Here is a 27482-nt window from a genome sequence, read left to right on the forward strand (position 1 = left end):
AGGCCCTAATGAACCCAAAAACCATATGAGACCATTGGGCGAAATTCTGTCGCCAAGCACCAGGAGACCCTGCAATGAGACCGGTCAAAGTCGAAGAAAGTGTCCTGGTTCTGTTCCCAGTCTAGAAGTTGCAGGAGTCATTCCAGAGGTTGGTCATTGTCATGCTCTTTGGGTAAGTCAAACAAAGAAAAGAAAAAATCCAAGCCGGACTTGGCGCACTTCTCGCTACTCACATACTCCTGATAAGGCACGAGGGTGTCAGCATGCCTCTCACACTGGCTCCCAAAGTTGATCAATGTCTGAGCCCATCCCTGCAACTTGTACCGGCACAGCTCAAGTTTCTGGGGCTGCCTGCAAATCAGCAGATTGAAGAGTTCCCCCAGGCCATGCTCTGACTCTTTGGACTCTTACAGACTCCCTCTGGTGCACCTTCAGACCCCAAGGAGTTGAGAGGCCCTCCATCTGGTGTACCACTGGTGGGTTCACCCTCGGACCCTATTTGGACCCTCTGAATCCACCACTGGGCCTCCTCCGGCTCATGTTCTAACTCCGCCACCACACCCCACACTGGTTCCCAGAGCATGTACGCTGATGCCAACTCCATCGATGCCAGAGGGCAAAGTGGGCTCTGTGAGTCAGTGCCTATACGACTTCGACAGAGGCCACACTCTGCTTCTATCGAGGTGTTACCTCCCCCACTCAACTCCACAAGGAAGTCTGTGGGCCATTCAATCCTCTACCCCCACAGCCCTACCTGCCAAACACCTTTGGTGTGCCCTTTGTGGAGCGCTGCCACCCATTTGGAGGCCGGATCTGACGATTTTGCCAGGTTGGCAGTCCAAATACATTTAACAGGTGGTGTAAGAAAGTCCCTCGTTTTGCACGGTTACCCCCTATCATTTTGCGTAGAACTGATGCCAACCTGACTGAAGCGTTTGCTGAGATCCTGCTAACCAGACCCCAGCACTTGTGTTCTTTCCCAAAACTGTACCTTTACATCCACAACTGGCGCAACCTCTAGTGTATTCTTTCCCAAAGCCGTACCTTTGCATCCAGAATGGGCACAACCTCTGCTCCTCCCTTGTAAGGCCCTTATAAAATGTACCACTGGTACCAAAGGGCCTTGTGACTAGAGAGAGCCTCTGAGGGCCGCAGCATGTATTAGGCCAGCCCCAGAGACTCTTCAACTGACCCATACACCCTGCCACTGCAGCCTGCATGCCAGAGTGTGACCTCAAACCCAGAAGACGACATGGCACCCGTCCCTGGGTGTCATGCTTAACAAGCACTGCCTGTGGCATAGACAAATCACCCCACTAGCAGGGTGCACTCTACAACAGGCAAGGGCACAGTGGCACAAGCACTGTGCCCCTACAGTGTCTGTGTCTTTCACAGACGTAAGCACAGTGAAGCCATTCCAAGAACCCAGGCTCCATGAGGGCTTTACTGAAGACTAAGAAGTTTGATATCAAACTTCTCAGCACATTAAACTTGTGTGGTTCCTGATGGCTACCAGCCATCTGCCACCGCCAGACATGTTTCTGGACCCCTTGGTAGAGAGCCCTCCGCTCGCTGGTACTGGAAACAAAACACATCCTTGGCAGAGGTCTCATGCCTCCTCCCCCAGGATGGGCAGGATCCACAAAAAGGCCTGCCACCTTTTGTTAGCTACCCCCAGCCTTTTGCTGCTATCAGCAACTGGCTCCCACTGGTTCGGACCCCCTTTTGGGCACGGGAACCAGTGGGAAAACCTAGCCAGGAAGGGAGGTGTGCCCACCTTTGTCAACCCCACCCCGCAGGTGGGGGAGGCAAGGTGAAGCACACATCTCAGTCCCCCTCCATCTTGAAGATGAGGGGACTCTGCCAATTAGGAAGAGGATTATGCCTCCCTCCAACTGGAGGATGGCATGATAGGGGGTGTAGATACCCCAAGGAAGCGACCCATCGGTCCTTACCTGCATACCCCTCGAACTCCCCAAACTCTAGTATTTAAGGTCTCCCCTGAACCTTACCTCTTCAGATTCGATGGACCAACGAAGAAGACGACCAGGACCACTGCTTAACTGCTGCAGACAAAGCTTGGCAAAAACCACACCACCTGCATCCGGCTCGACCACTGGACCTGCTGTCCTTCCAAAAAACCTGCCTGATCTCCAATAAACCCTGGGGGCCCTGCAACCTTCACCAAAGCACCAAGAATATCCCTCTGGACTAGCGGCTCTAGTCCCCGGCGTCTGCTGGTACAAGAACTACCACTGTGAGGGCCGACACTGGTGTTGATGCGACTCTGTCCTGACAGAGGAAAAGCGTCCCAGCCAGACACTCTCCATGACCTCGAGGGATCCTCTCGGCCCCACAACCCAATCCATGGCCAGCTGGTGCCCGAGAACCTGTACCCTCCTGCAAGTAGCCCTGTTGGGCCTCCTCCAGCCCTACTGCCTGACCGCGGCCTCCCCGTGATGGTCTGACAACAGCGGAACTCCTCCAACCAAACTACAGCACCCTGCCCACAGTGTCCGCGACGGTAACCATGTTGGTGGTCTGGTGAAAAACAACCTACTTCGTTACTCTCCGTGGACCACTAGAGTAAATGTCATCCCCGATATCGACCGCCGTGGTGTAATACTGAATTCCCCGCGACCAACATTGCCCGCAGTGTTGGTCTGAGACCATCCGAAGACTAGAACTATAAGCTGAGTACTTACTTATAAGTCCATCACCTGTTTTTTCCCCCCACGGGATCGCATAGCGTTCTCTCTGTATTGCACAAACTGTATATCCTGAATACAAAGTATTTTGTAACTGTAAAATATTGCTTGAAACTCTACAAACCTTTCTACCTGAAAAGCTTTGATACTTTGAAAGTATTACAACTTGCCTGCATTAAGTAACCCTTGGTTCTTAAATAAAATGCAAAGTATAATTTTTTATACTTACCAATTGGTCTGGATTCAGTCTTTGAGTGTGTGATAATATTTCTTTCCTGAGTGTGTGCAATAAATGCTTAACACCGCCCTCTGATAAGCCTAACCGTGCGACCACACTACCACAAATGGAGCTATAAGTATGATCTACTTTAGCCTATGCTATATCTCTGGGGATCCACTGGAGTCTGTGCATACTATACCTCGCTTTGGTATAGTATATACAGAGCTAGCTTCCTACAGATGGGTCCTGCAGATAGTCCAGAAGGGATACACTTTGACCTTCATTGCCTCTCCGCCACAGCTTCCACCATCCCTTTAGCAACTGACGGAGGACCATCTGTCTTGTCTTATGGCGGGAAGTGCAAGCCCTTTTGGCCAAAGGGGTTAAGAGGGTGCCTGCCCCAGAAGTACGTCATTGTTGTTATTTCCGCTACTTTCTGGTTTTGAAGGACGACGAAGATCTTTTTCCTATTTTAGACCTGCAACTTCCCAACTCCTTTCTCCGGAAGAAAAAATTCAAGATACTTAAACTGGCCCAGGTCTTGTCTACCTTCCTCCCTGGAGACAGGATGGGGGTGTTGGACCTGCAGGATGTATATTTCCATATAAATGTCCTAAAAGGCCTTTCGGCTCTACCTGTGGTTTGTGGTGACACAGGAGCATTTTCAGTTTGCTGTGCTCCTCTTTGTTCTCATTGGTGCCCTTCGGGTGTTCACAAATGATGGCAGTGGTAGCAGCACACCTTTTGGAGGTCAGAGGCCCCAGTCTTCCCCTACCTCGATGACTGGCTGTTGAAGGCGGGCTCGACCCAGGCAGTCATCAACCACACTTCCTATAATCTTTGGGGTTAACTATCAGTGTGCCAAAGTAACACCTGAATCCTTCTCAGATGCTCCTTTTCGCTGGAGCCATTCTGTACACTGTTCAGTTTTGTGCTTTTACTTGAGACAGGTGGCTCCAGTACATTCAGGCTATGATCCAATATTTCAGCCCCTGTCCTGGACCTCAGTGAGATAGAGCCTGAGGCCCCTGGAACTGCTGGCCTCCTACATCCTGCTGGTCATGCACACCAGATGACATATGCGGGCTCTGCAGTGGGGCCTGCAATCTCAGTGGGCACAACATCAAGGGACCATCAAGGGATTTAGAAGAGACAGACAAAGATCTGCAGTGTTAGGTCCGTGGCAGACCCCTCTCATCCCCTCAAGCAGATTAGGTTGCTGGACCCTGTGCAGGAGGTTCTATGCCTCTAAAATGATCTATTTGCCACCTCTGAGAACATACAGCAGTTTTGCATGTTGAAATTTCCTAGTCACCTCTTACTAGGGGACTCATTACACCTAAAGTAGAACTCGGACCAACTACATGCCTTCCCGACCATACCACTCCTGCCCCAAGTTTTGAAGATCAGGACCTACCAGGCCCAAGTCATCCTAGTGGCCCTAGAGTGGCCATGAAGAATATGCTATGCAGGCCTCCTGGGCTTGAGCATCTGTCCTGCGATCTGGTTGCCCCTCTGTGAGGACTTACTGTACCAACAACAGACCAGGGTTCTGCACGTGGTTCTTCGCAATCTCCACCTTCACCCATGGAGACTGTGTGGCAAAAGCTCAACACCTTCGGCTATTTTGGTAGCCTGGGGTCCCTCAACAAAAACTGTATATGCCTGTCATCGGGGAAAAATGTGTGTTCTGGTGCGGTACACACCAGATTGACACCCCCCTCAAGGCTAAGTTATCTGACGTTCTATTGTTTCTTTTGTCTCTTGCCAGTTGAGGTTTTGCTTTGGGCACAGTTATGAGATAGCTTTTGGATCGGTTGGCCCTTTTACGGTTGCCGTACCCACCCTTGTTATTTACATCACCGGTTGTGATGTGTTTTTGAAGAGGTTTTCAACACTTATTTCCTCCCTCTCCTTTTGTCATGCCTCAGTGATGTTTAATCCCTGTCCTTTGCGGCTTCTCACTCTCAAGATGGTGTTCCTTGTTACCATTACCTCAACACGGTGAGTGAGTTTCAAGCTCTCTGCGTTAACCCCCATACACCTCCTCCTTCCCTGACAAACAGACCAGAACACCCTTCTTACCAAAAGTTGTGACGCTGTTCCACGCAAGTGAAACCATCACCCTGCCGGTATTCTGTGCTCCATCTCATGGATGTAGGGTGGTGGGGAGACTCCATTGCTTGGACCCCCAAAGAGAACTAAGCTTCTACGTCGATTGTACCAAAGAACATCAGTTGGATGATAAGCTGTTTGTGGGGTTCACTGGTGTGAAGAAAGGCATGGTCATGCAGAAGAAGACCATCTCCAGTTAGATTGTGCTCTGTATTAATATCTGCTATGCATTGGCCAAAAAGCAGCCTTAGAAGTCCTGCAAGCCCTTTCTAATAGGGCCAAAGTTGCTACCACTAAGTTAGCACAAAGAGTTCCTGTCGAGGACATTTGTCAGGTAGCTTTGTGGGCGTAGCTCCATTGTTTCACGAAGCGATACTGTCTGGACTACCAGGTTCGCTGAGAAGGGGAGTTTGCTTGCTCGGTCCTACAGGATTTCTTGGTTTGAGTCAATTTAGGGACACACCTCCTGCAGTAAGAGGTCTCTGTCAGAAGAACAAGTTAATTACCTTCAGTAACACTTTTTCAGGTTGGGGCGCTAGCTAAGTTTCCTTCCCATCCTCTACATTCTGTGAATGGGGCGCTACCCATTTAAAAGATCCGATGTCCAGGAATCAGCACACTGATCAAAGCCCATTTGCTGTTGGAGCTCTGCATCTGGGGGCAAACTAAGCCTTGAAAGCAACTGACTTCTGTGTGCGGTTTAGGAGCTTATGTAGGCTTGTTTTCTCATTTCTGGAGTGCAACGGCATCAGTGCAGACCTGCAGGGTGCCACCTACCAGCGTGCAGAGGTACTGCTTAAAAGTTTCAGAATCCATTCTGTTGCCTGAGGAATATTCAAAACGTCAGGAATTTGATGATATCTCTACCAGAAAGAACGTAACCATAGGTAAGTTACTGGGTCATTAGTCACATCAACGTTCAATTTCCCTGAAGCTTACCTACAAAGTAAAAGGTATCTCATGATGCCCTACAAGCGAAAGAAAACCATATCCTATTTGTTTCCCGATTTTGAATTGCTCCAACCTTCCCTTAAAAGTTTTAATAGCTCCAACCTTTCCTTTAAAATTTAGTTTTTTGCATCTTTTTTTTGTAAACTAAATAAAATATTTCAGAATGTGTGTACTGTTTGATGTACACATGTTTCTGTATTTTTGGTACTGTTTAAGGTTCAAATCATACAATGTCAAGACGGCGGTCAATGATTTCCTATAGAAATTCAGTGTGGGTCTACAGAAGTCAAAATGTAAAGAAAAGCTGCTTTAGGATGATTAGCGATAACACTTCATGAGCAACCTGTAGCTGTGAAACTGTCTCAAGAGATGTTCAGGGTTGAAATCATGATGACTTGGGGAATTTTTAAATGTTCTGGTTGGGAGATATTGTGCAAATGGCAGAAATGAAAAGCAAAATAGTGGGTAACATTTTGTAAGCAGTGTCATGCAAAGATCACTGACCAGTTTAATTGCTCAGTTGGAAAAGTTCTAATTTTGCCTTATCCTTATCCAGGGGACCTTTTCTGATCTCTATTAGTAGCTACTGTTCAGCCATTGATGTCATTGCGAGAAGGTCAGAACCAAATGTTTTTTTGATATGCTTACTGTTTTTCAGACAATGGCTGGCAAAAAACAAAATGAGAATTATAGGAACATTGTTAGTTCTTCTTTTTGAGTACATGCTTCTGACTCTAGAACATAGTTCCTCATACAGGTTGGCAGTCCGTAGGGTCAGTGAGATCTGGTTGTTTTTAGCAACCAAGTCCTTGTGGAGTGTTTGGGAGTAAACTAATCTCCTACACTGCAATGGGATTACATCTGAACTATGCTGTTCAGCTAATGTCAATCTTTTGTCCACTGTCTTAAGTCACTGCCCTAAGTCAGATAATTGCTATAGATCTGATTTTATACAGTCTTTAATCCATTGCATCTCCCATCCTCACACCTGATAAGTATGTAATCGATTAGAATTATATGATTCCTCTCACAGCCCTTCCAACTCATTGGTAAAGGCAGAGCAAGCAATTTCTTGTATGATTGTGGACTGTATTAAGCTGGTAATTACTGGCAAACAAGGAAGCTTTTTAAGAGATTGTTCTCCACTATACTAGTGACTGTGCGACCATACCACTTTTTTAAAGGGGGATTTCAAGCTACGTGGTCCTCATACACTCCCTTGATTGTGAAGATAGTGCACAAAGCCTTTCTATGTAGTTTGTGATTCAGCTTATCTTGTGACTGACTTGAGGGACTTTCTGCTAAATTATTGACCCAATCTGCACCCAAGTGTAATTTAGTTGCACAACATTTTCGAGTCTAATTTCAACATCCTGATAGAATCATTATAAGTGGAATTTTAGTCTCTGTGTTGGTGAAATATCTACCAGCACGGCACATTTTTTTTATTGTTGTACACGTAGGATACTAAGGTGGAAAAGAGGTGAGTAGAGGAAAGGTAACCGAAAAGACGAAAAACCTACAAAAATGGAAGTATGTTTTTCATTAAGATTTACCGTGGAGTTTCTCATCCCATTACACGCCTAAAACTGCCCAAACAAGATTGGCCTAAGTGTTTCAGTGAGGTCGAAAGTTGGCCAACAGCCCAATGTTTCAGAGGTCCCAGAGAAGGAATTGACACTCCCCACCACCCCCAAGACATTCCACAGTGACAAGAGTAGAATGTTTTATTTGCAAACTTGGAGTAAATATTAGCCAGTGGGAGTGCTAATTTTGTATTCTCTAATAATACTGAAAATGTTTGACTACTTTTTAATGTATAGTATTATTTGTACACCCAATACCCTGTCTTTCCTCCTGCACTAAAACCTATCGCTTTTCGGATGAGTCTTCTATTTTTGTTAAGTAGCACAATGGCCACATACGTGCCTTGTGAAAGTACACTCTTGCCAATTTTACTTGCCAATGTTAATTTGTGTGCATTTGCAATTTCCACAAACCTCCCTCACACCAGCTCCTCCTCCTTTTGATAGGAATCCCCTAGTGCTGAGAGGAAACCCCTCGCCCATGTGCCTTGTGCTTTCCCTGACCCGCTATTGGCCCTTTCCCATAGGGTTTAGCATCCCACGTTCAATAATGCTGTTAACATCACTCTGACATATTTAAAGCTCAAGCTTGAGTATTTTAAAACATTTCAAAATCTACTTCCATTATTTACCAAGTAATTGTGTAGCAGAATTACATTTTCTGTCTTTCAAGGTTACAAAAAGCAATTACTGCTGTCAGTGCTGTATTAGAGCAATAGATAGATGGAAATGCTGATTACATTGACCTGAAGTAAAGCGCTACAGCTGGAGGCTAATGATATTTTGTATCCCAGGGTATTTTTCCCTGAAAGACGCAAAAGCAGGCTTTGGTGGCACAGATGCATTTGTGAAAATTACTGGAAATAGCATTGTCTTCATTGAATGCCTCTGATCGCCTGCTATATGCTAATTGAGTAATTTAGAGAAATTGCCTCTGAAGATTATTTTTCAGAGGTAATATTGGTAGGCGGTGCATTCACGAACTAACTACTGACTCAGAATCAATTTCTACATGTAAAGCATTGTTCTCTTTAAGCATGACCTTAAGAGTTTCAAAATTAGTTAAAATATTTTTTTCTCTGGCTCCCAGGCTACTTGTAACCCATGACTGTGTTTGAATTTATTTTACCCTTATTAGAAAAATGGTTGTTGTTTGCTGTTTCTGTGTATGCCATTTTAGTTTTCTCCATTTGTCTTGTCAATTTTACATCACCTTTTTCCTTTTTATTATTTTTGTTTTGTGTTCCTCTCTTTTTCCTTATTGTTTCATCGCCCCTGCTCTTCCTTCTGCTGAAGCCCTACAGGCTGGGGATGCTGGCTGATCAGGTACGGAGTTTTTAGGTTCCCTAAAAATCTACGTAAACCCTTGTCAGATTTCAGACAGACCAGAATCTGCGCTTGGTGATCAAGAACATTTTCACCAAGAGCATTGCTCCGTCCCAGAATCCGTAATACACTGCATGTGAGATGTTTGTGATACATCTTTGAGATTTAGGCAGGTGATACTTAATGTGCTATGCCTGCTACCTCAAGCCTTTATCTTGGTAGCTTACATTGATGCATAACTGGAAAAACCCATAGTGTGGGAATGGGAAGCCTTTCTTTACTCTGCCATATTGTCACATGTAGTTCACTTTGAATGGTCCGAAGGAAGAGGCTGAAGAAGCTAATATGGTGGGCTCTGTTCTCCACAGTCCTTTCTGGTACCATCTCCACTCCGCCTGAAACAAATGTCCCCTGTAGGTTTGTGGGAAGATACTTTGGGCGTTTTTTGTAGAAATTTAAGTTCCTAGTACTTCCACTTTAAAATACTTCAATTTTATTTATGTCTGTTTGGCTATCCAACATAATACTGCAGGGGAAAGTGACTTACTTGATAATGAAGTATCATGTCAGTGGGAGGGTCTACATAGAGAATTCAGACTTTAACTCGGAGTATCTTGGAACTCAGGTTCTAAAGCTAAAAAGGCTGAAATCCCACAGCACAGGCCCACGTTATTTGATTTATGAACCATTACATCATGCCACAGTAACAGTCTTAATGTCACGTTTTCTGCTCCAAAGCTTTGGACTGTGGATGCCCTGAGCAGTGTCTTGCTCCACAATGAAAACAAGCCGGGGCACAACCAATTTGTAGGCAGTCTGACCACTTCAGGTGGGCAAAGGATTGCAGTACTAAAATTAACTAAAGTGGCTTGAGCCTTAGAATTATAACTAGTATGCTAGTGTATTGGAACTGAACCCGAGTAATGTATCTCCTTGGTAGGCAGATGTCTGCAATATGTCCCAGTGTGGACATTGTCATATAGAAAAAAAGGTTGTGTTTTGTGAGAGGTTTTGTGTGGCATTAGATTTGAGCTCTATGCATGCAATTCAATACACTGTGATCCCTCTCTGGTAGTTTGTAACCAGATAGCAGCCCAAATTTGAGAAACATTTACAGTATGCGACACTAGCTTACATTAAATTGACACTAAGTGTCATGTAGTATAGTGCTAATTATTGCAAAGAGCTTGTAGCTCACTCATTCCCTAGTTGTCATTGGACATGCATTCACAAAGTATAGAGCGCTACTGGAGCTCTTTTGTACCGGCTGGCATTCTTGAAATCTGGTCATATGTTTATGGCTCCCTCTGTAAGCGACATGTAACATTTACATTTTCTTTCAAGTCTGTATCTTCCGTGAAGTGTCTGTACATGTCCTGTATTGCTCATACATATTAAAAGTAAATAAACATATATTTTTTTAAACATTTGTAGATTACAGACGGTTTAGCAGGTGATATGCATTTTGTTCAAAGTAACAGGTGAATGGGCAAAGAAGTGTTGTCTACTCATGCCTTTTGAGGACTGATTTAACCAGTTGACAGACCAGCATAAACGTTCACATCTCTAAAAGATCTCTTCAGGCCAAATAGCCAGTCCGTTAGTTTAAATGTTATTTTAATTTTAATAAGCATCATAAATAGAAATTCTATACATAGCTTGTAGTCATTTCAGATAAGAAAACAACACAGACCACACCCTCATCTTGCAACTGCAGTAATTATAAATGCAGTTCGTACAGTGTGTTAAACAATATATTGCACACAGCCTGCCAATCGTATAACTGACCACTTAACTTTTTTCCTTATAAGTTAATTCATTAAATACCATCATCACAAAAAAAACATGGTGTCAAAAGTTTTCTAAGGACTCCGTGTTTTTCACATTTTCTAGGGAATTCCTGCCCTTTGTACATTGATTTGTCTATGGCCATTCACCGAACACGCCCTTCCTCCAGCTGCTTCAATCACTTTTTGACATGATCCCTATCCCTAGCTATATCCCTGTGTACAATCATCGGGTCCAGGTTACATTACATTTTGTGATTATCTATCACCAGTTCACCCTTCATACCCAGCAATGCCATTTTTAGGGTTTAACCTAAACTCTATACCCAATAAATGTGTTGCCTCAATGTGAACTTTCCAACACAAATCATATATTGCCATGTATTCCTATATTGTGGTTAATTTGGTCTGTAATGTATATCAAAGTAATTCTGATGGACATTGCAAACCATAGATTCCTCACCTTTTAATATTCCCCAGGCCAGACTGATATTGAAACTTTTTTGCAGTTTTCCTATGTACCCAATAGGTGGTGCTATTGGACTCCGCAGTGGCTTTGTCTCACCTCGAAAGCGACGATGCATTGCTGTATATAGGCACTACCCCTGCGGATTATTGCTGCTTCTTTTCATGCCCTTAAACGCAGATCCAGATCTACTCCCAAATTTTTGTCAGTTTAAAAAAAAAAAATCAAAAATGGTTTTAGTGACAGCGTACTAGAGATATCTCTCATCCAGAGACTAAAGGCTTGAAGCCATACTGCACCTGCAGAAAGCAGAAGTTGGTTATGGACCAGTATGATGTCTGCCTCTGGTGTCCTTGATCAAAGCATGGGTTGAAGTCATGCCAGAAATTCTCACCAATGTATCTGAAGGACATCAGGGAGTAGGAGGCAAAGTTGTACATCACCAAAGCACAAAAAACAATGTTGGTCTAAGATGACATCAAAGGAAGCCCAAGAAGGCCAGATCATTCGAGTAAGAGATCGGGCAGCCGACGTTCAAAAAGTGTTTCTCCACGCCAGTCGTTCAACTCTGATCCTATTCAACAGCTGGAGCAAATGAGACCTGAATAATTACTTAGGCTATTTTTGACTCCACAGAAGCTAGAGGTCTTCAATGAGACAATGCTGCAGCTCTTTCAGATGTTCCCAGTTCCCTCTAGGGCACCTTTGAGCCCTATTGACCTGCCAGGCCCCTACTGGGACTTTTCCCAGTGCCCGACTGATCCATTTAGACTTCTACTTGGCCCCCTGCCAGCACTGGGCCAGGAGCTCATGTACAGAGATGTTGGCCTTGAGAGGGCAAATGAGGGGCATTTCGTCATTTGGTTCCAAGTGGAAGAGAACCAGCAAAACAAATTAAAAAATCTGGTGTGGATGCAGCAAGCTTCGTGGCATGGCCTGCATGAACTGTAAATTATTAAATGCTCCCTGATTTGACATCACACTTCTCTCGTACTTTGTCCAGGAAAAAGTTGTGAAACTCCCCTTCCGCAGATGACGTAACTAGTGTCCTGGAGAAATTTAGACACAAAACTGTTATATGTTTAATAGTTGAGTAATTGAGCCCTATTTTGAGGGTAGGCATGATTTCTTAGGTCCAATGGAGTCTACCTGTGGTCACATCCTTTTCACTTATGGAAATGCAACAGAGAGCAAAGATTTCCTGGCAATCTTTGAGCTGGTACTTCTATAGCACAGGAAATATCTCGGTGAATATTTTCATCATTTGATCTCATCTCTGCTCTTCCAGAAGGTACAAAGCCATATATAAATCTGTCTGTATTTTGCATCAAAGGTGTTCCTGTTGCCTGACTTCTCATTACAGCAGTGGATGTTTGATCACTACAAATCTCCTTCAGGAAGTGCTCATTTAGTTGGTCAGTGAAGAAAGGCAGTCATTTCCTTAGCCAGTGGCATACGTTATTTTCAGGAGTTTTAATTTTTGATCGCACCCTGATTTTACCACCACGTGCTCTAGATTATTTTAGCTTGACACTTTTCTTCTGAAATATTCTAAGGTCTACTTTTCAAATTTGGAGTCTTGCCAAGGAATGTTTCATGATGCTAAGAATTTGCCAGCTGATGGTTTCCTTCAGAAAGGATATACCTTGCCTGATCGTTGTTTCTAAATGATAGCTTCTCTTTCTAGATTCTTCCCTACCTGCCCCCACCTTAGTGTTTGGCTTTAGTATCAGAACTCTATGTGTCACATCAGTGAAGAAAATTAATTTGTAGACTTGAGTTCCTGGTATAAAAAATTCCCATTCTACTCTGGATTAACATCCCTTCTGATGATGCCAGCGATACTGCTGCACTAAATAGTTTTGGTTACAACCACTGTGTTGGGTAGAAGTTCACATAACTATTTTCATTTGAAAGGGCACATTTCCAAGTGCTTGATAAATGTGATTAATAACATTTTCTGGGTCCTGCTGCTGAGTGCAATGGTTCTAGGTTTCACTCACTTGAGGGAACCTTAAGACAGGTAAGTGTCTATTTTATCTAAATTGGCCTAAATGCAGTTATAATTTTTTGGCTTTGTATAATCATGTACATATCTGTCTGACTGAATCTTATGAACACACTTGGGGAAATATCACTGATCTCTAGTCCATATCGTCAGCATCCACTCTGCCTTGATCAAAGTTTTTATTTTTTATTTTTGCCTCATCGTTTTAGCATGCATATGTTATCGTGTTTAGGTGCGGTGGATCATTGGAATATAATCCAAGATCTTAATAAGCAATTACATGCTGCTTGTAAACAAAAAGAGTTAGTTGTTTACTACTTTTGTAAGTGTGATTTTGTTGGATTTTATCAGTAGTAGAGTTTTATTTAGGTGACCTGTTTGCAGTAGTGACTATGCTAGCTTCAAGAGGTGATTTGCTAATGGAGGAGGCACAAAGTATCTGCAGAACCTGATCTTGCAGACCGGTCTTTTCATTTCATGTTGTGTTTTTTACAATGAGTCACTCTCACAGCTACTTGCCTGTTGTGTTTCGGTACTTACAAGCAGCATGTTTGCTACATTAGGGCATATCCATAGTAGCTGGTCTGCCTTTCTGTTGGGTCATAAACGACAATACAAAGATATTATTATTATACTTTGATTTTAATGTCTGGATGTTCCATGGCTTTCTCACCCAAACACGAATTTATAAATTTGAGTTTGGGTGTAGGCTATGCTGTACTATTATCAGTGTTTGCATCTACTGATTAAGCATGCTTTGCTACCGTCACTGAATGAGCACTGCCCCTAGAGGATGAAATCCCTCTTGGTTTACTGAATATGTCTTTCAGTCCTCCCCAATCTTGCCCAGATGTGTGTTCTTGTCATTGCTTTATGTTAGTGCTTCATTTGGTGCATGTGCGATAGAAATGCTCAACAAATTGGTTCTTGAAAATAACTGTTTGTTGTAAGATGCATAGCGTTTCTTTATTTTGCAGAAGACATTGCATGTGTTTGCCCATTTTGTGGGGCACAGCAATCTTTTGAAGTATAACTAGGTTGCTTGTAATAAAATTCATTCTATCTTATGGAATGTTCGAAACGGTATTCAGAAAGGTATACCTATGCTTGATGACTGATGTACCGACAGTTTGCTTTTGTCACATTACCATGGATTACCAATACATGATAATACATTTTGCAAACGTGGATTACTTATTGGTGATTAGCATTAGCCATGTTGATGATCTGCACATAACACTGTAATATTCATGGGAATCCGTGGTCTAAATATGAAAATTTTTCTTTTAGGGAACATCGGGTCCTGATCCAACAACTGTGTTTGTTGATATGAGAGCACTGAGACATGACAGGTAAAAATGCGTTATGCAATCCTTTGATCCTTAATGTGCAGAAAATGAACTATATAAAGAAGGCACTAACCAACTAAATGGAGCCGGATATAAAGGTTTTTCTTTTAGCTAAAGAGTACCTCTGATTACTTTGCCATGATATCGTAGAGTCTTGTAAAATGCATTTTTCTACCCTTTGTAAGCTTACAGTCTCATCACCATTTGTGTTTGCTTGTCATACACATGCATCATGTGCCCCTAGTTCCTCTTTAGAGGCATGGGTTATGTTACACAACAGGGCCCCACCTGGTGGGCTGGGCCGAGAGAGTGGCATACAGTCTCAGGATTGTGGGCAGGAATACAATGGAATTTCATTGGGGCACAATGTGTGCAGCATCGTCAGATTGGTACTGGACTTACATTATTACCAGATATGGATTTATGTTCCTTCCCTCTTGTACAACAATTGGCCTGTATTCTGGTACTGGGAGAAACTCATGATGATCAACTTCATAGTAGTCTTAGTTGGCTTGTTCAAAAATAAGTGTATAAGGCAAATTAGTAGGCATAGTATCTTGGCTTGGCCCTCTGGCCCTTCATCATGAGGCAAAATGTGATGATGTATCTCGAGCATCCCAGCACTAGAGCTCCAGCTGTACAACTGTCTACTTAATCTTCCTTATCTCATCTTCTGGATTGGTCTTTACCAAATCTTCGGGAAATGTTTAATGTATGTTTTTGGATTGAAAGGATCTGGAAAACTGTGGCAGAACCATGGTAACATTCATATAGGGTACCTCCAGTCTCAAAATGAAGCTTTGAAATGGATACAAAGATTGCATACAGATTAATCACAGCAGTTGCAGAGATGGAAAGGGATGCTAATACACTAGAAAACCTGAAAATGCCTGACCTCTTCTTGTAACAAATTACATAATAAACTATGTTTTATTTTTGTAGCCACCTACGAAAATCTTGGAATCAGGTTGTTTTTCCAAGATTTTCATAGGTAGCTACAAAAATAAAACATAGTTTATTATGTAATCCGTTACAAGAAGAGGTCAGGCACTATCAGGTTTTCTGGTGTATTATTTGAAAATCTTGGAATCTGGTTGTTTTTATATTTAGGGGTTTGCATTTGTAGTCCAGTAGACGAGGTGATTGCGCTCAATTATGAGCCACTACTAAAGAGGGTTGTTTCAAATCTTCGTAGTTGGCACCAGCTTCCCATTAGCATTGTGGGGAGATGTAATATTGTTAAAATGAATATTTTGCCAAAGTTTTTGTATTTATTTCGTAATATTCCATATAGGGTTCCTCTCGCATTCTTTAAACGTTTAGAGGGCGCTATAGGTAGCTTTATTTGGAGCTATCGACGTGGTAGGAAAGCCTTACGTTTTATTAAACTATCTTACATTCAAGGCGGGTATATGCTCCCAGATTTTAAATTATATTTTTGGGCCGCATTTTTGGGTCGAATGCAAAATTTGCTTAAGGGACCTGATAGTGGCAGAATCTGGCTTTCTTATCAAATGGCATGTGGCCCTGATGCGGGGTTTCTGTTATACAAAACCACTGACCCCAACTATTACAAGAGGGTGTGATTTAAGATTGTGAGAGTTATTGTTAAGATATGGCAAGCCTAAGACATATTCTTTTTCACATCTGCATGCATACACTAGGTTATGGGGAAATGCTGCATTACCTGAGGTATTTCACGACCCTGTTGGATGTGGGTGGTTAAGTAGGAGCATAGCACCACTCAGCCAGTTGTATGACGGACAAGGGTTCCGGTCGTTTGCTGCCTTGCAGGAAGAGTATGGGCTGCCACAGAGTACATTTTTCAAGTATCTACAAATAAGGGACTGCTTGTTACGCGGCCTGGGCTTATTACAGATACCAAGTCCCTCTGAGATACTCTCTGTACTCTTTCAGACTTCTGGACGGGGGTTAATTGGTAAAGCCTACAAGAAACGTTTAGCTACTGACAGTGATGATGGTGCACAGATTGCAGAAAAGCGAAGTCGGGTTTTTCTAAAAAATATAACTAGTAATGAAATACAGGAATCCATGGCGACCATAGATACAGCAGTAGCATCGGTCAACCTGAAGCTACAGCAACACAGGGTATATTTTTATGCTGTACTACATTCCCGAGCTAATTTCTAAATGGGTTGTGAATCAACTATCTTCACCTGAAGCATACTGTCCAAAATGCCAAGTGTATGCTACTGATGTACGACATATGTTCATTACGTGTCCAGGGTTGAGTATATTTTGGCTCTAAGTTAATCATGCTTTTTCAATTTTGGCTGGACACAATATTCAGATGACAGTGAAGGAAATTGTGCTGGGGTAATGTAGGATCGAGGTTGTCTTTTGGGTTCATTTGTATCAATTTTAGTTGTATGTGCCCGTTTGTGCATTGCTTGTGTTTGGATCGAAAAAACAGGACCCAGTATCAACACATTTTGGTACCTGCTTCGTAAAATATACGAAATGGAAATGGCTCTTGCCAAAAATTTAACGTACTCTGTTTGAGTTTATATCTAGCAAGATATATATATATGAGTTCATAATTAATTTTTTTTGCCTTTCTTTTTCTGTTTTGCATTACAAAAACGTGAGGCTTTTCTTTTTCTCTTCTTCCATCAATATTCCCTTGTTCTCCCTCTCTTTCTTTTGGGATTTTGCAAATGTTATCTCCCTATGTGCTCGTTTCCTGTATATTGTTTTGCATTTATGGCTAAATTAAAATTAAAAAAAATATTTTAAAATCTTCCATGCTACTCATTTTTGTTTTTAGCTAAAAACAACCAGATTCCATTTTTAATTTTTTTAAGTCAGCAGACATACACTTTAACATGGTCAACCTCACCAGTGACTCTCTAGGGCAAAATATAATAACTTTGTAAAAGACATACCAATCTATTTTACATGAGAACTTAATTTAAGATCTACAGCTGCTGATGGTCATTTAACACATGGACGGCCTGATACAATTTATGACAGTGGCAGTAAACTACACAAAAGCTGTAGATTTATCATCATTGAAAAGCAATGATTCAGTTTTGCGTGAATTTTTAGTTTAGTCTCCCAAATCTCTCTACTGGCCAATAATTTGTAAATTATTCTTCATTGCTTTTAAAAGTAAGTTAGCTAGTGCACAGGGGCAAATAACCTGGGGGTCTGTAAGTAAAGCAAATAATGTTAGATCACCCGCTATGTTTTCAATCACGCTTACAACCTGATTGGTAATCTTACTCTGGGGATATCTATGTACACCAATAAAGAGATGTAATCAACCCACTAAATTAGGATGGAAAATACATTTTCTAAAAAACGAAAAGTGCAGCTTTTGCTAAATCGAAGTATTATTCTACATCTATTGATTGCTACTGGATCTTTACATCCCCAATAAAAACGCTGCCTTTTCCAAGAAGTGGGTGTTGTCTGCAAGGTATTACAAAACCTAAACTAGTATTTTGGTCTGCATACGTCAAGATTGCACTTAAAAAAATTATCTAATTTGCTAAATTTGTAACCAAGAATTCATAATCTGCATTTAACAGCCTGATAAGTTGATTAGAACTACTTATCTGCTACATTACAAGAGTTCTAAAAGCTGATGGTTGCTCCTCAAAAGGATGTTGGTATTCATCCAGCTTTTAAAGCCCAATTAAGTAAACTCACTAATTGTGGGACATAAAGAAAATGCATTTTAAAAATCATATGGAGGTGTGTTAATGGGGATCTGGCAGATAACTTCTTTCAGCACTTCTCAGAAGTGCTTAAGTGATCCCAAATGTGATTCGAACTGTGGTACAGTTAAAGAAGTCAACTATTTTTCTGAAAAAACATTGTCTTCAGATATAAGGTTGTTCCTAATAGTGAAATACCGCCTTTCAGGTAGCATAATGAGAATTGCGCATCCCCACATTGTGAACCTTTGCTTGAATTCTGTACTCATTTTCCTGACCGTTGAATTGCTAAAAAGTCTGTTGTTCCTCTTGATGTACCTACTGGTCAATTGTTCAATACCACTGTTTTATTGCTATACTTCTCATCTTCTGCTTACACAGGCTTTTTCAGGAACCACCAACCAAGCAACCTACTCTCCTTGTTAATGTGATTGCTCCAAAACTGCTAACACAGAGAGCTTGCTTGTCAGATGCCTTGTAACTGGTTTTATGTCGAGCAGTTTATTAGTTGGGTGGACATTTTTATAATTTTGATTATTTGTGTGCTGAGTTACTAACATAAAGATTATCTTTGCTCTTGCCTAAATTGGATGAGTGGGGACTTGGTCAGCGAACATTGGATTGCAAATTGCTTCATTTGCTTACTGTTCTTCCACCCAAAACATGTCTTGATATAGAACATGAAAAGAACAGTGGAGTAGAATGCTCACAAGAAGAATTGTCGTGATTAATTCGGGCAGACCCAGCTTATACATTTTTGCTGCCTAATAGATAAACATTTAGCCTATTTCAGCCTAACTGTAACAGATGGAGGCAGGTCACTTCTAATTTTCCATATTAAATTGGAAAGGATGAAACTATTCTACTGTAGTGAAGTCGTTGGAATGATTTACTGGAAGTGTGTCTTGGACTTGGAGGTCAATTTTATTAACTTTTCTTAAATGCACTTCTATTGATAATCCTGAATTGGAGGGTGTGGAGGGTTAAAATGGAAAGGGGGAGAAATGAATACCATAATAAATTCTATTTAAAGGGCTTTATTCACTGACAACATTTCTCTATCCTATATTGTAGAATGCAATAGGATACAGACATTGTTTCCAATAAATTCGATCCGCACGGCTCAAAGCACCCTATCATACTCTGCACCTTGTGACACTGTAGATAGAATGGATCTAGCAGTTCCTTTGTCCTTCCATGCCTGTATGAATTATCTTAGTCTATGCTGTGGGTGACATGAAACTCACCATAGCTTCTTTGTCTTTATGGCTTCTTTTTTTCAAGGTGCACATGACCGTGATCTCTTTCAAACCATGCTCTTGTCTCGACTATGTTAACGTTTTTGCGGCTGGGCCTGCTCTCTGACCTGTGGTACATGGGTATGATGTGATAATGTTTGCTACCTTCTACCCACCTGCCTATAAGGAACCTCGAGCTTTGTAGGAAAGTGTTCCCTCAACTCATGTACATGCATATTTTTCATTACTCTAGGCTATGTGATCCACACCACCAGTCATGGGTGTATTATTTGTATGTTTCAGTACCCTTACAATATTTTGTTTTCTTTAATATATGATGTTTTTAAAACAAATTGCTTGTTTTTCAGAGTTCGCTTAGTGGAAAGAGGATCTCCGCATAGCTTACCTCTCATGGAATCAGGAAAAGTAAGTGCAGAGTATGAACTGTGATGTTAGCGTAAGTCTTACTGTAATATTGTATTAAGTTGAAAGCACATTTTTAATAATCTCATGTAAACGTGCTACTGTACTAAAATGTCAGTCTGATTTTTGAAATATTAACTCGAGTTGGGTGTCCTCCTTGGGTATGATGCAGCCCTTTACTCAACTTTTTTTGACCACCTGTAAGTCCAGTAGCATTTATGCTGTACACTTACACCATATCCTTGGGTTTCATTATACTTTTTGGTTGCCTTTGAGCCTTTATTTTTTTGTGGGTGCCTTTGGAAAACATTAGTTTGCCAAAGTGTGTCAGCCCTTTCTTTATTCAGATCATTTTTATTGTGAATAGCGACATAAGATGTTGCCAAGTCATTTACTTAGGCATAAATTCAGTACAAAGGATCTAGTGTCGCTAGTTTTCAGAGGCAGAGTGAGTAGTGTGACTGCTAAATTACAATATTACAGTAAAGGAGTAAAATCCAATGTATTCCTCTTCAATGTGACATTTTGCCCACAGTAAACCATGCAAGAAAGTTAAATGTCCCCTGACCTGAACTTGATATAAGAAGCAAGAAGAGGTAGATACCGCCGTCGGTATTATAGAATATGAGCTCAGTTGAGTCGTTGTCAAAAGTGCTCCTGCAAGGCAAGTGCAGGATAATTTAGAACACTGTGCAATACCAAATCATAAACAACTGGACACTGAGGCCTTCAAGATGAAAATGCTTGGTAAGCTTACATCCTGAGAAGCCAAGCGTTGGACTTCCACCTCTCAGGTTATAGCCACATTTGATATTCCCAAGAGTGGATCTATTGCTCTGACATCTCTCCCTCTCTCTCTTGATAATACCTCTGTCATTCAATGTCATTCAATCACCATGGATGCCGCTCCATTCCAAGACACCCAGAAAGTAATAGTTAATAATCAGGTTATCATGTCACAGAGTGAACTGCAGATTTTTGACAGCTTCGTATAGATGCAATGAACATGCATTGTCACTGTAACTAGTTTGTGTGGCTCAACTTTTATTTCAGAAGGTGGTCCAAATTGTTTTGGAATGAATTACTGTGAGTGGTGGCTTCTCCACTTTTTTCAAGTGAAAATTGTTTATCTTCTGTCAGATCCTGCCTGGAGTCCGAATCATCATTGCAAATCCAGAAACAAAGGGTCCCTTAGGAGATTCTCATCTTGGTGAGGTGAGTGAAAATCACCACTGTTCTACTAGGCACAGTACATAGTTTGTACTCCGAGTAATATATATCTTCGATTATACTGAATATCGTAATCAATGTGCTGAATCTACTTCTACACAGTAATGAAATTAGCTTGCATTTTGGATACACTACATGTAACAATAGAATATCCTCTTTTATCAAGCCATGTAGGAGTTGTGTGACAATGCAGAGGACAAGCCAACGGGTATAGATAGTACAGTGTGATGTCATAGGATGTCAAAGTAACCAATATAGTCATATACGGTACAGTTACAGAAAGTCTTCTTAAGAGAATATATTTTTTCACTCTTTCTCTCGCACCCTTCTGTCTTAGCTAGAACAAATTATTGTAGTAATATAAAGCATCTGTCACATGATAAAGTCTTACCCCAACTCCTAACACCTCCATTGTATAGCTGGGATTTAAATAAATTGTATTAACTTGCTCTTAGTTTATGTACCCTACCATAACCTCCCAAAATAAATTAACTGTTGGTTAGGTAAACAATCACAGCATCTTGAAGTCAGAGCTAGGTTGAAATCTCCTATGCGCCGATTAGAGAACGGTACTTTTACTAGTCGTTTGTCTTGATATCTTAAAACAAGATTTGCTGTGGTATGATGAGCTACTTAGTTTTCCTGTTGAGACTATTTGGCATGCATTTTTACTTTATACCCCTGGAGAAGTTATGATTATGATTGTCTAATTGTACTTTAATCAGTTCCGACTGTCTTTTCACTAGTGTTCCCTATTCTGCATAGATGAAACCATATTAAAGTGGGTTTACCTTATTATCCAATAGCTCCACACCAAACTACTGAGCGATACATGGAAGCAGCAGAAGCACTATACGTCCCCAGACAAGTTCTTGATTGCCTCATGTAGACAGAAACTCTATAGAAACTGTAACAGATTAGCAAAAATATTAGCTTGGCTCCCGAAACGAGAATTCCTTAGACACCCTATTATGAGTATAAGAAATAATACTGGACATCTGCAAACCACTTAGAATTTGTTTAATTGGATTTTTAAAGACCAACTTGAAACATTCATGAACTTCAAGAACAAGGCCATGGTATAAAGATCTTACCAATTGGATGTTCGCCAAAGAGATTTGCATGTCCATGTTTAGGACAGCGAATAAGTTGTCAGAAGATCTAGTTGATTGGAAGGTGCTGTCTTGTACCTTTAATCCCTGCAGCAGAAATAAAGAGAGATTAGGATCTTCACTCTCCCCACTCTTACTGCCGACCTTCAGTGCATTGTGTATCTGGAAGCCATACTATCCCCGCATCAGTCTTTATGTGCTTTGTAGTCAGCCAGAACTGAGAGGTGGCTGCATGTGGCAACTACACAGCAACCTGTGGCTATGGACTTGATGACTTTTCTCATCCTATTTGTCTTATCTGCTTGTTTGTTTCATTTTCTTTCTTCTTCTACCTTCCCTTTTGTATCTCCCGTGAATTTAATGTATGTATTGTTTGTACTTGCTATTTCTTATTATGGAAAAAGACATAATTATTGAAACATACTGTTCTGCAATTAGACTGTGCGATTGACACGTATTTTTTTTTTTATTATTTCAAGATTTGGGTTCACAGTGCCCACAATGCCAGTGGCTATTTCACAATTTATGGTGATGAATCCCTGCAGTCTGATCACTTCAACTCAAGGCTCAGCTTTGGAGACACCCAGACAATATGGGCACGAACTGGCTATCTGGGGTTCTTGAGGAGAACAGAACTTACAGATGCAAATGGAGGTGAAGAAACAATTGTTACTTTTAGAATTTAATGTAGGAATTGTTGTGATTAGGGAAAATGTATCCATCTGCTCTGCCACTCAATACAGCAGTTACTCTTCAGGTTATTTATTTTGCACACTATCCCCAAAAATTCTTATAACTGTTTATAGTGGCTTTTTAATAAAACTGTTGTTAACCCGAACTCTAACCCAAGTTTTAATTTCCGTTTGTCTCCTTTGTTGTATGGTTTTCTTCGGTATGTTCTTTTCCCTGTGTATGAAACAAACTGAAATCCTTAACATTTTTTACTGCGTTTGCTTGCATATAGCACAAAATTCAATTCTAATAGTGTTTTGTAACTCTAATTCTAATTTTAATTCTCGTAGATTTGATTCCCAGTTCATGTACTTGTTTAATTTGATTCTTCCTCCCTGCTTCAGGCCTAAGGCTTTAACTCCCTTGCTGAAACCTAGTCATGCCTAAAAGCCGACCTTGGTGTTTTCTTCCCTTTAGGTTGATAAGCTTCTTATCCTTGCCAACCCAGCAACCACAACTACTTTTAGCCTCCGAGTCAGCGGGCTCTAACTAACCGGATCCTGCCTCTGTTTCCACTGAACGAGTGATTCAGACAAAATCACTAGCATTAGTGTTATTTTGTTGTACATGGGAGTCTATTTTTCATCGGCCATTAGGCCAGTCATCAGTTGTACGTGATCCAGGACTGTTCTCCTATATTTCGTCTTTGATGACCCTGGACAATATCTGCTAGGAGGAACCTTCTGGGTTCCGTTCCTCAGTGGGGTTGGTAGCGCGAAAAGCCCCACTCAATTTTCTTACCCCTACTTTCCATTGCAGCAACTTTGCCAGACATGCTACAAACTCTTACCCACAGGTTATACTCCCAATCATCAGAAGGCACCTCATGGACTCAGTGTAAGTGTTTAAAACTAGGAATTATTGATCAATTGGGGTGTTAAGTGGTGAGGGAAAGATCATAGATAATTATGCTTTTTCATATGCCCTTCACATGGCCCAATTATCTACATAAGAATTTGATTTGCTTACATTCATTTATCATTCATGTCAGTAAACCATATGAGGAGTACAGGTGTTTATGCAGTCCCCCTACACCGACCTACATATCAATATAATGTATATTGTACTCAAACTCAGTTTTATGTTGGTGTGCTGGCAAAACTACTGTTTATAGTATTGCTCTAGAATATCTAGAACATTATTTGTATTTATTTAATTAGTTTTAGGCTACACGCCAACGACTGATCCACATTGTGGTGTGAGAATGCCTGATCTCTTCTGAATTTGCATCTGATTATAGGAGCTGTGTCCAGAGAAAACTGTCCAAAGAATTGTGTGATTTTTTATTTTTTTAACTAAATTATTTAGGCTCATTACTATGCAGGCACTAATGGAGAATGGTTAACAGCTTAAAATACACTCTTGCTTTTGCAGTTAAACAAAGTAGGGCGGCATCAAACATGTGACTATGTTTTGCTTGTGTACACTTGAAATAAGCTGAATCCAGCTTGTCATTCTAGACACATAGAAGATGTGTTTGTTGAAAATGGGGAGTCTCCCCAAGAGGGCATTCTTGTAGTACAGTTTAAAAATAATTAGGGCCCCAACAACAGTGGGCAGTGATTACAGAAGGTAGTGCTGAATGGATTTTCTGCAGTTTGAGGCAGCAGACCCTGACCCCTTTGTTGATATGAGGACAACGTTGTCCACATCCCACTCAACCCACAGATGTTTCCCTAGATTTTAATACTTCTATAGGGTGAGCTGGCTTAGATAATAAGTGGAAGACAGAAGATGTTTAGAGCCCAGGCCCATCACCTCTTTCATTTCGTTCAAATTAAATCATACTCCATGTTTCATCTTGATCAAACTCAAACTAAACTTAACTGAAGAATCTGAAGTGTCTCGATACTTGATAAGAATGAAATTGTATATAGGATGAAATAAGGGCCAACTGTTGAGGGGATGAAAGCAAAAGCAACATTTTGGAATTAAAATGGGAAGGAACCTAGCTTACCTGATTAGGTGCATTCGTCCAGAAAAGAGGCTAATCATCTCTATTTGAGGTCAGAGGCTTCCAACACCATCTCAGATCATTCAGACTGGGGTGAGTGATAAATGGTGTTGAGAGCAACCTACAGATATAGTATCCGCAGAAGGGAGAATTTCATATGATCCTCAGAGGCCAGGGAATCACTAATTCCAGTGCTGTCTTAATCCCTTGTCTTGGTTGCAAGCCAGGTTGGTAAGGGCCCAAAAGGACATACTCTTCACAATGTTTCAAGGATCTTAGACAATGAGAGCAGCCCTCAAGACGATGGTATGCTCTAAAGAGGGTTTTCAAGTAATGGTGTCATTGTCTTTTTGAGAGTGGCTGGGACAACACCTGAGGATAAGGAAAGATCATGGACCTTAGGAAAATAGTAACAGGAGACAAAATATGAGTATTGCCTGTTAATGTTGTCAGAGAATCTTCCTGCCTACAGTTCAACTTCGGGGTTTGCAGACACTTGATGCATTCAGTGACATGGCAGAAAAGAGTTGAAGAAACAGTGCCATATTTGAAGAAACAGTGATGGCTGGGTGGGAGCAAATCCTTTGGGACTCCCTGGGATTACAAATAGGGAGTTAAGAAAAATTCTAATTTTGTTGATAAAAAGGAATTGAATGCTTCGGTTCCTAGGAGCTAACAGTCTCCAATTTTAATACTTAACAACACAAAAAGTTCAGAACTTTCTGAAGCATCACTTCAGGCAGCTACAATTTTATTTGAGAAGCTGTTTTTTAAACATTTTTTTTCAATTGGTGGTAGAAGCCATGTCCCAAAAAACTGGTATGGAACTACAGAAGGAAAGGTATTGGAAAGAGGCTTTGAATTTACTTAACCTTTGTTAATATAAATGTTCACATTCTGCCTTTGTCAACTCTCAACTTACTACAAACTGATTTCCTGGAAGACATACCTTTATAATGTGGTTCAGCAAACAACCTTACCAGGTATGAAGGAGAAAAATCAAAATTTAACTCTGATAATCAGGATGCTAGTGGCAACTACCCTGTGCCACCAGGGAGTACATCTCTACACATACTGGTGTCCTGTCATTATTTCAGTATCTTACTATTGCTTTGACTTAGCCTTACTTTTAACATTAGTTAATAAATAGTTTATATTTTTAATATTACACTATATAATAATACACTTAATATTTACATTGAATTAGGTAGAATGTTATTTCTTGTAATTGGAATTTAATTTAATAAATATTAAGTCTAAATATTTGATATTTGTTAGGCTCAGTTTAGTGATAGGGTAAAGGTCGAAGTTCCTGCTTTTATTTTGATTGTTTACTTAGAAACGTTTCCCATTGTCAGAGTTAGGACTCCCTGTTTTATTTTAATTGAATTACTTTCTTTAAATAGTTACAATTTATTAATGTTAGGATTCAGTTGTTGGCTTGAACTTAATTTCTTAATGTTGATGTGATTATGCATTTTACATATAGTTCTCTATTTCATAATTTAATTTCGTGAACTGTGATATTTGTCAGGTTTCTCTTTATCTTTTAATTACATTTAAAGCATTTCAATCATAATATAATTACATGTTTTCTTTAAGGCTACACTGTTCTCTTTTAATTTAATGTATATTAGATTAAATTAATTTGTCACTAAATAAATGATAGATATATGTACTTTTTTGTATTTGTAGTGTCAAACTAAGGGATATTTGGAATGTAGGGGTTAAATATAAGGCTCAGAATGGTAGGTCAAAGTGCAGAGATTTGGTGTAAAGATCATCTTAATGTTTTATATTAAGCGTCCAAGTATTAATAGGTTGAAATAATGGTACATAGAATATAATGATGGGCAAACTAATAACCTACAATTAATTCAGTTTGTCAAGTAGTATCCAAGGAAAAAAATGATTTGCAGAACAATAGTCTTGAGTATCAACTTTGAGAGGTCGGTTCAGTCTTTTAATTTCTATTAGTCAGTCATATAAACTTGGTAATCATTGGATTCACTGTGCCAACTGCGCAACTCTCTATTTCAAGAGATGAAATCAAACATTAGACCAGGTTTAGCAACAACTGTAAAAAGAAATCTACTTAGCCTATACATTTGTTTATTTCTGTCCACAATCATCCCAACGTTCCCCCTATTATGTTTAGTTATTGCATATTGCGCAACCCGTACAATATGAGCAAGGGCAAGTCTGATCATGTTTAGCTCTGCTTCAGAAATACAACAAAGAACTTGGGGGCAGATGTGCGACCGTTTGCAACCGCCAAATTGGTCAGCCCCATGTACAAACCATATTTTGCGAGTCGCTAACCTTATTAGCGACTCGCAAAATATGGTTTGTGACTCGCTATTAGGAAGGGGCGTGCCAAAGGCGTCCCTTCCTAATAGAGAGTCTGACTGCAATGTACTATTGTTTTTAGACTGCATTTGCAGTCGCAAAACACTCGCAGTTTACCACCTACTTCAAGTAGATGGTAAACCATTCGCAAACGGGAAGAGGTGCCCAGGGGACCCCTTCCCCTTTGTGAATGGGTGCGCAAATATTTTTTAAGAGCAGGCAGTAGTCCCAGGGACCTCCACCTT

At 40.8% G+C, this 27482-nt stretch overlaps 1 protein-coding gene across 18 annotated transcripts in view; it reads left to right on the forward strand.

Moving 5' to 3' along the window:
- DIP2C (DIP2 acetate--CoA ligase C (putative)) overlaps positions 1-27482 on the forward strand; it is a 1028010-nt gene that overhangs the window by 981578 nt on the left and 18950 nt on the right. For 15 of the 18 annotated variants that reach the window (XM_085631929.1, XM_085631931.1, XM_085631933.1 and 12 more), the window contains 5 exons: positions 8877-8906; positions 14458-14519; positions 19806-19863; positions 21001-21075; positions 22682-22856. In XM_085631929.1, the coding sequence (XP_085488055.1) occupies positions 8877-8906; positions 14458-14519; positions 19806-19863; positions 21001-21075; positions 22682-22856 (400 nt within the window). The remainder of the gene's footprint in view (positions 1-8876; positions 8907-14457; positions 14520-19805; positions 19864-21000; positions 21076-22681; positions 22857-27482) is intronic. The other 3 variants (XM_085631922.1, XM_085631923.1, XM_085631932.1) reach the window with 1 other exon arrangement.

This window comes from Triturus cristatus, chromosome 10 (genome assembly GCF_964204655.1).
Source record: "Triturus cristatus chromosome 10, aTriCri1.1, whole genome shotgun sequence".
Lineage (NCBI taxonomy): Eukaryota > Metazoa > Chordata > Amphibia > Caudata > Salamandridae > Triturus > Triturus cristatus.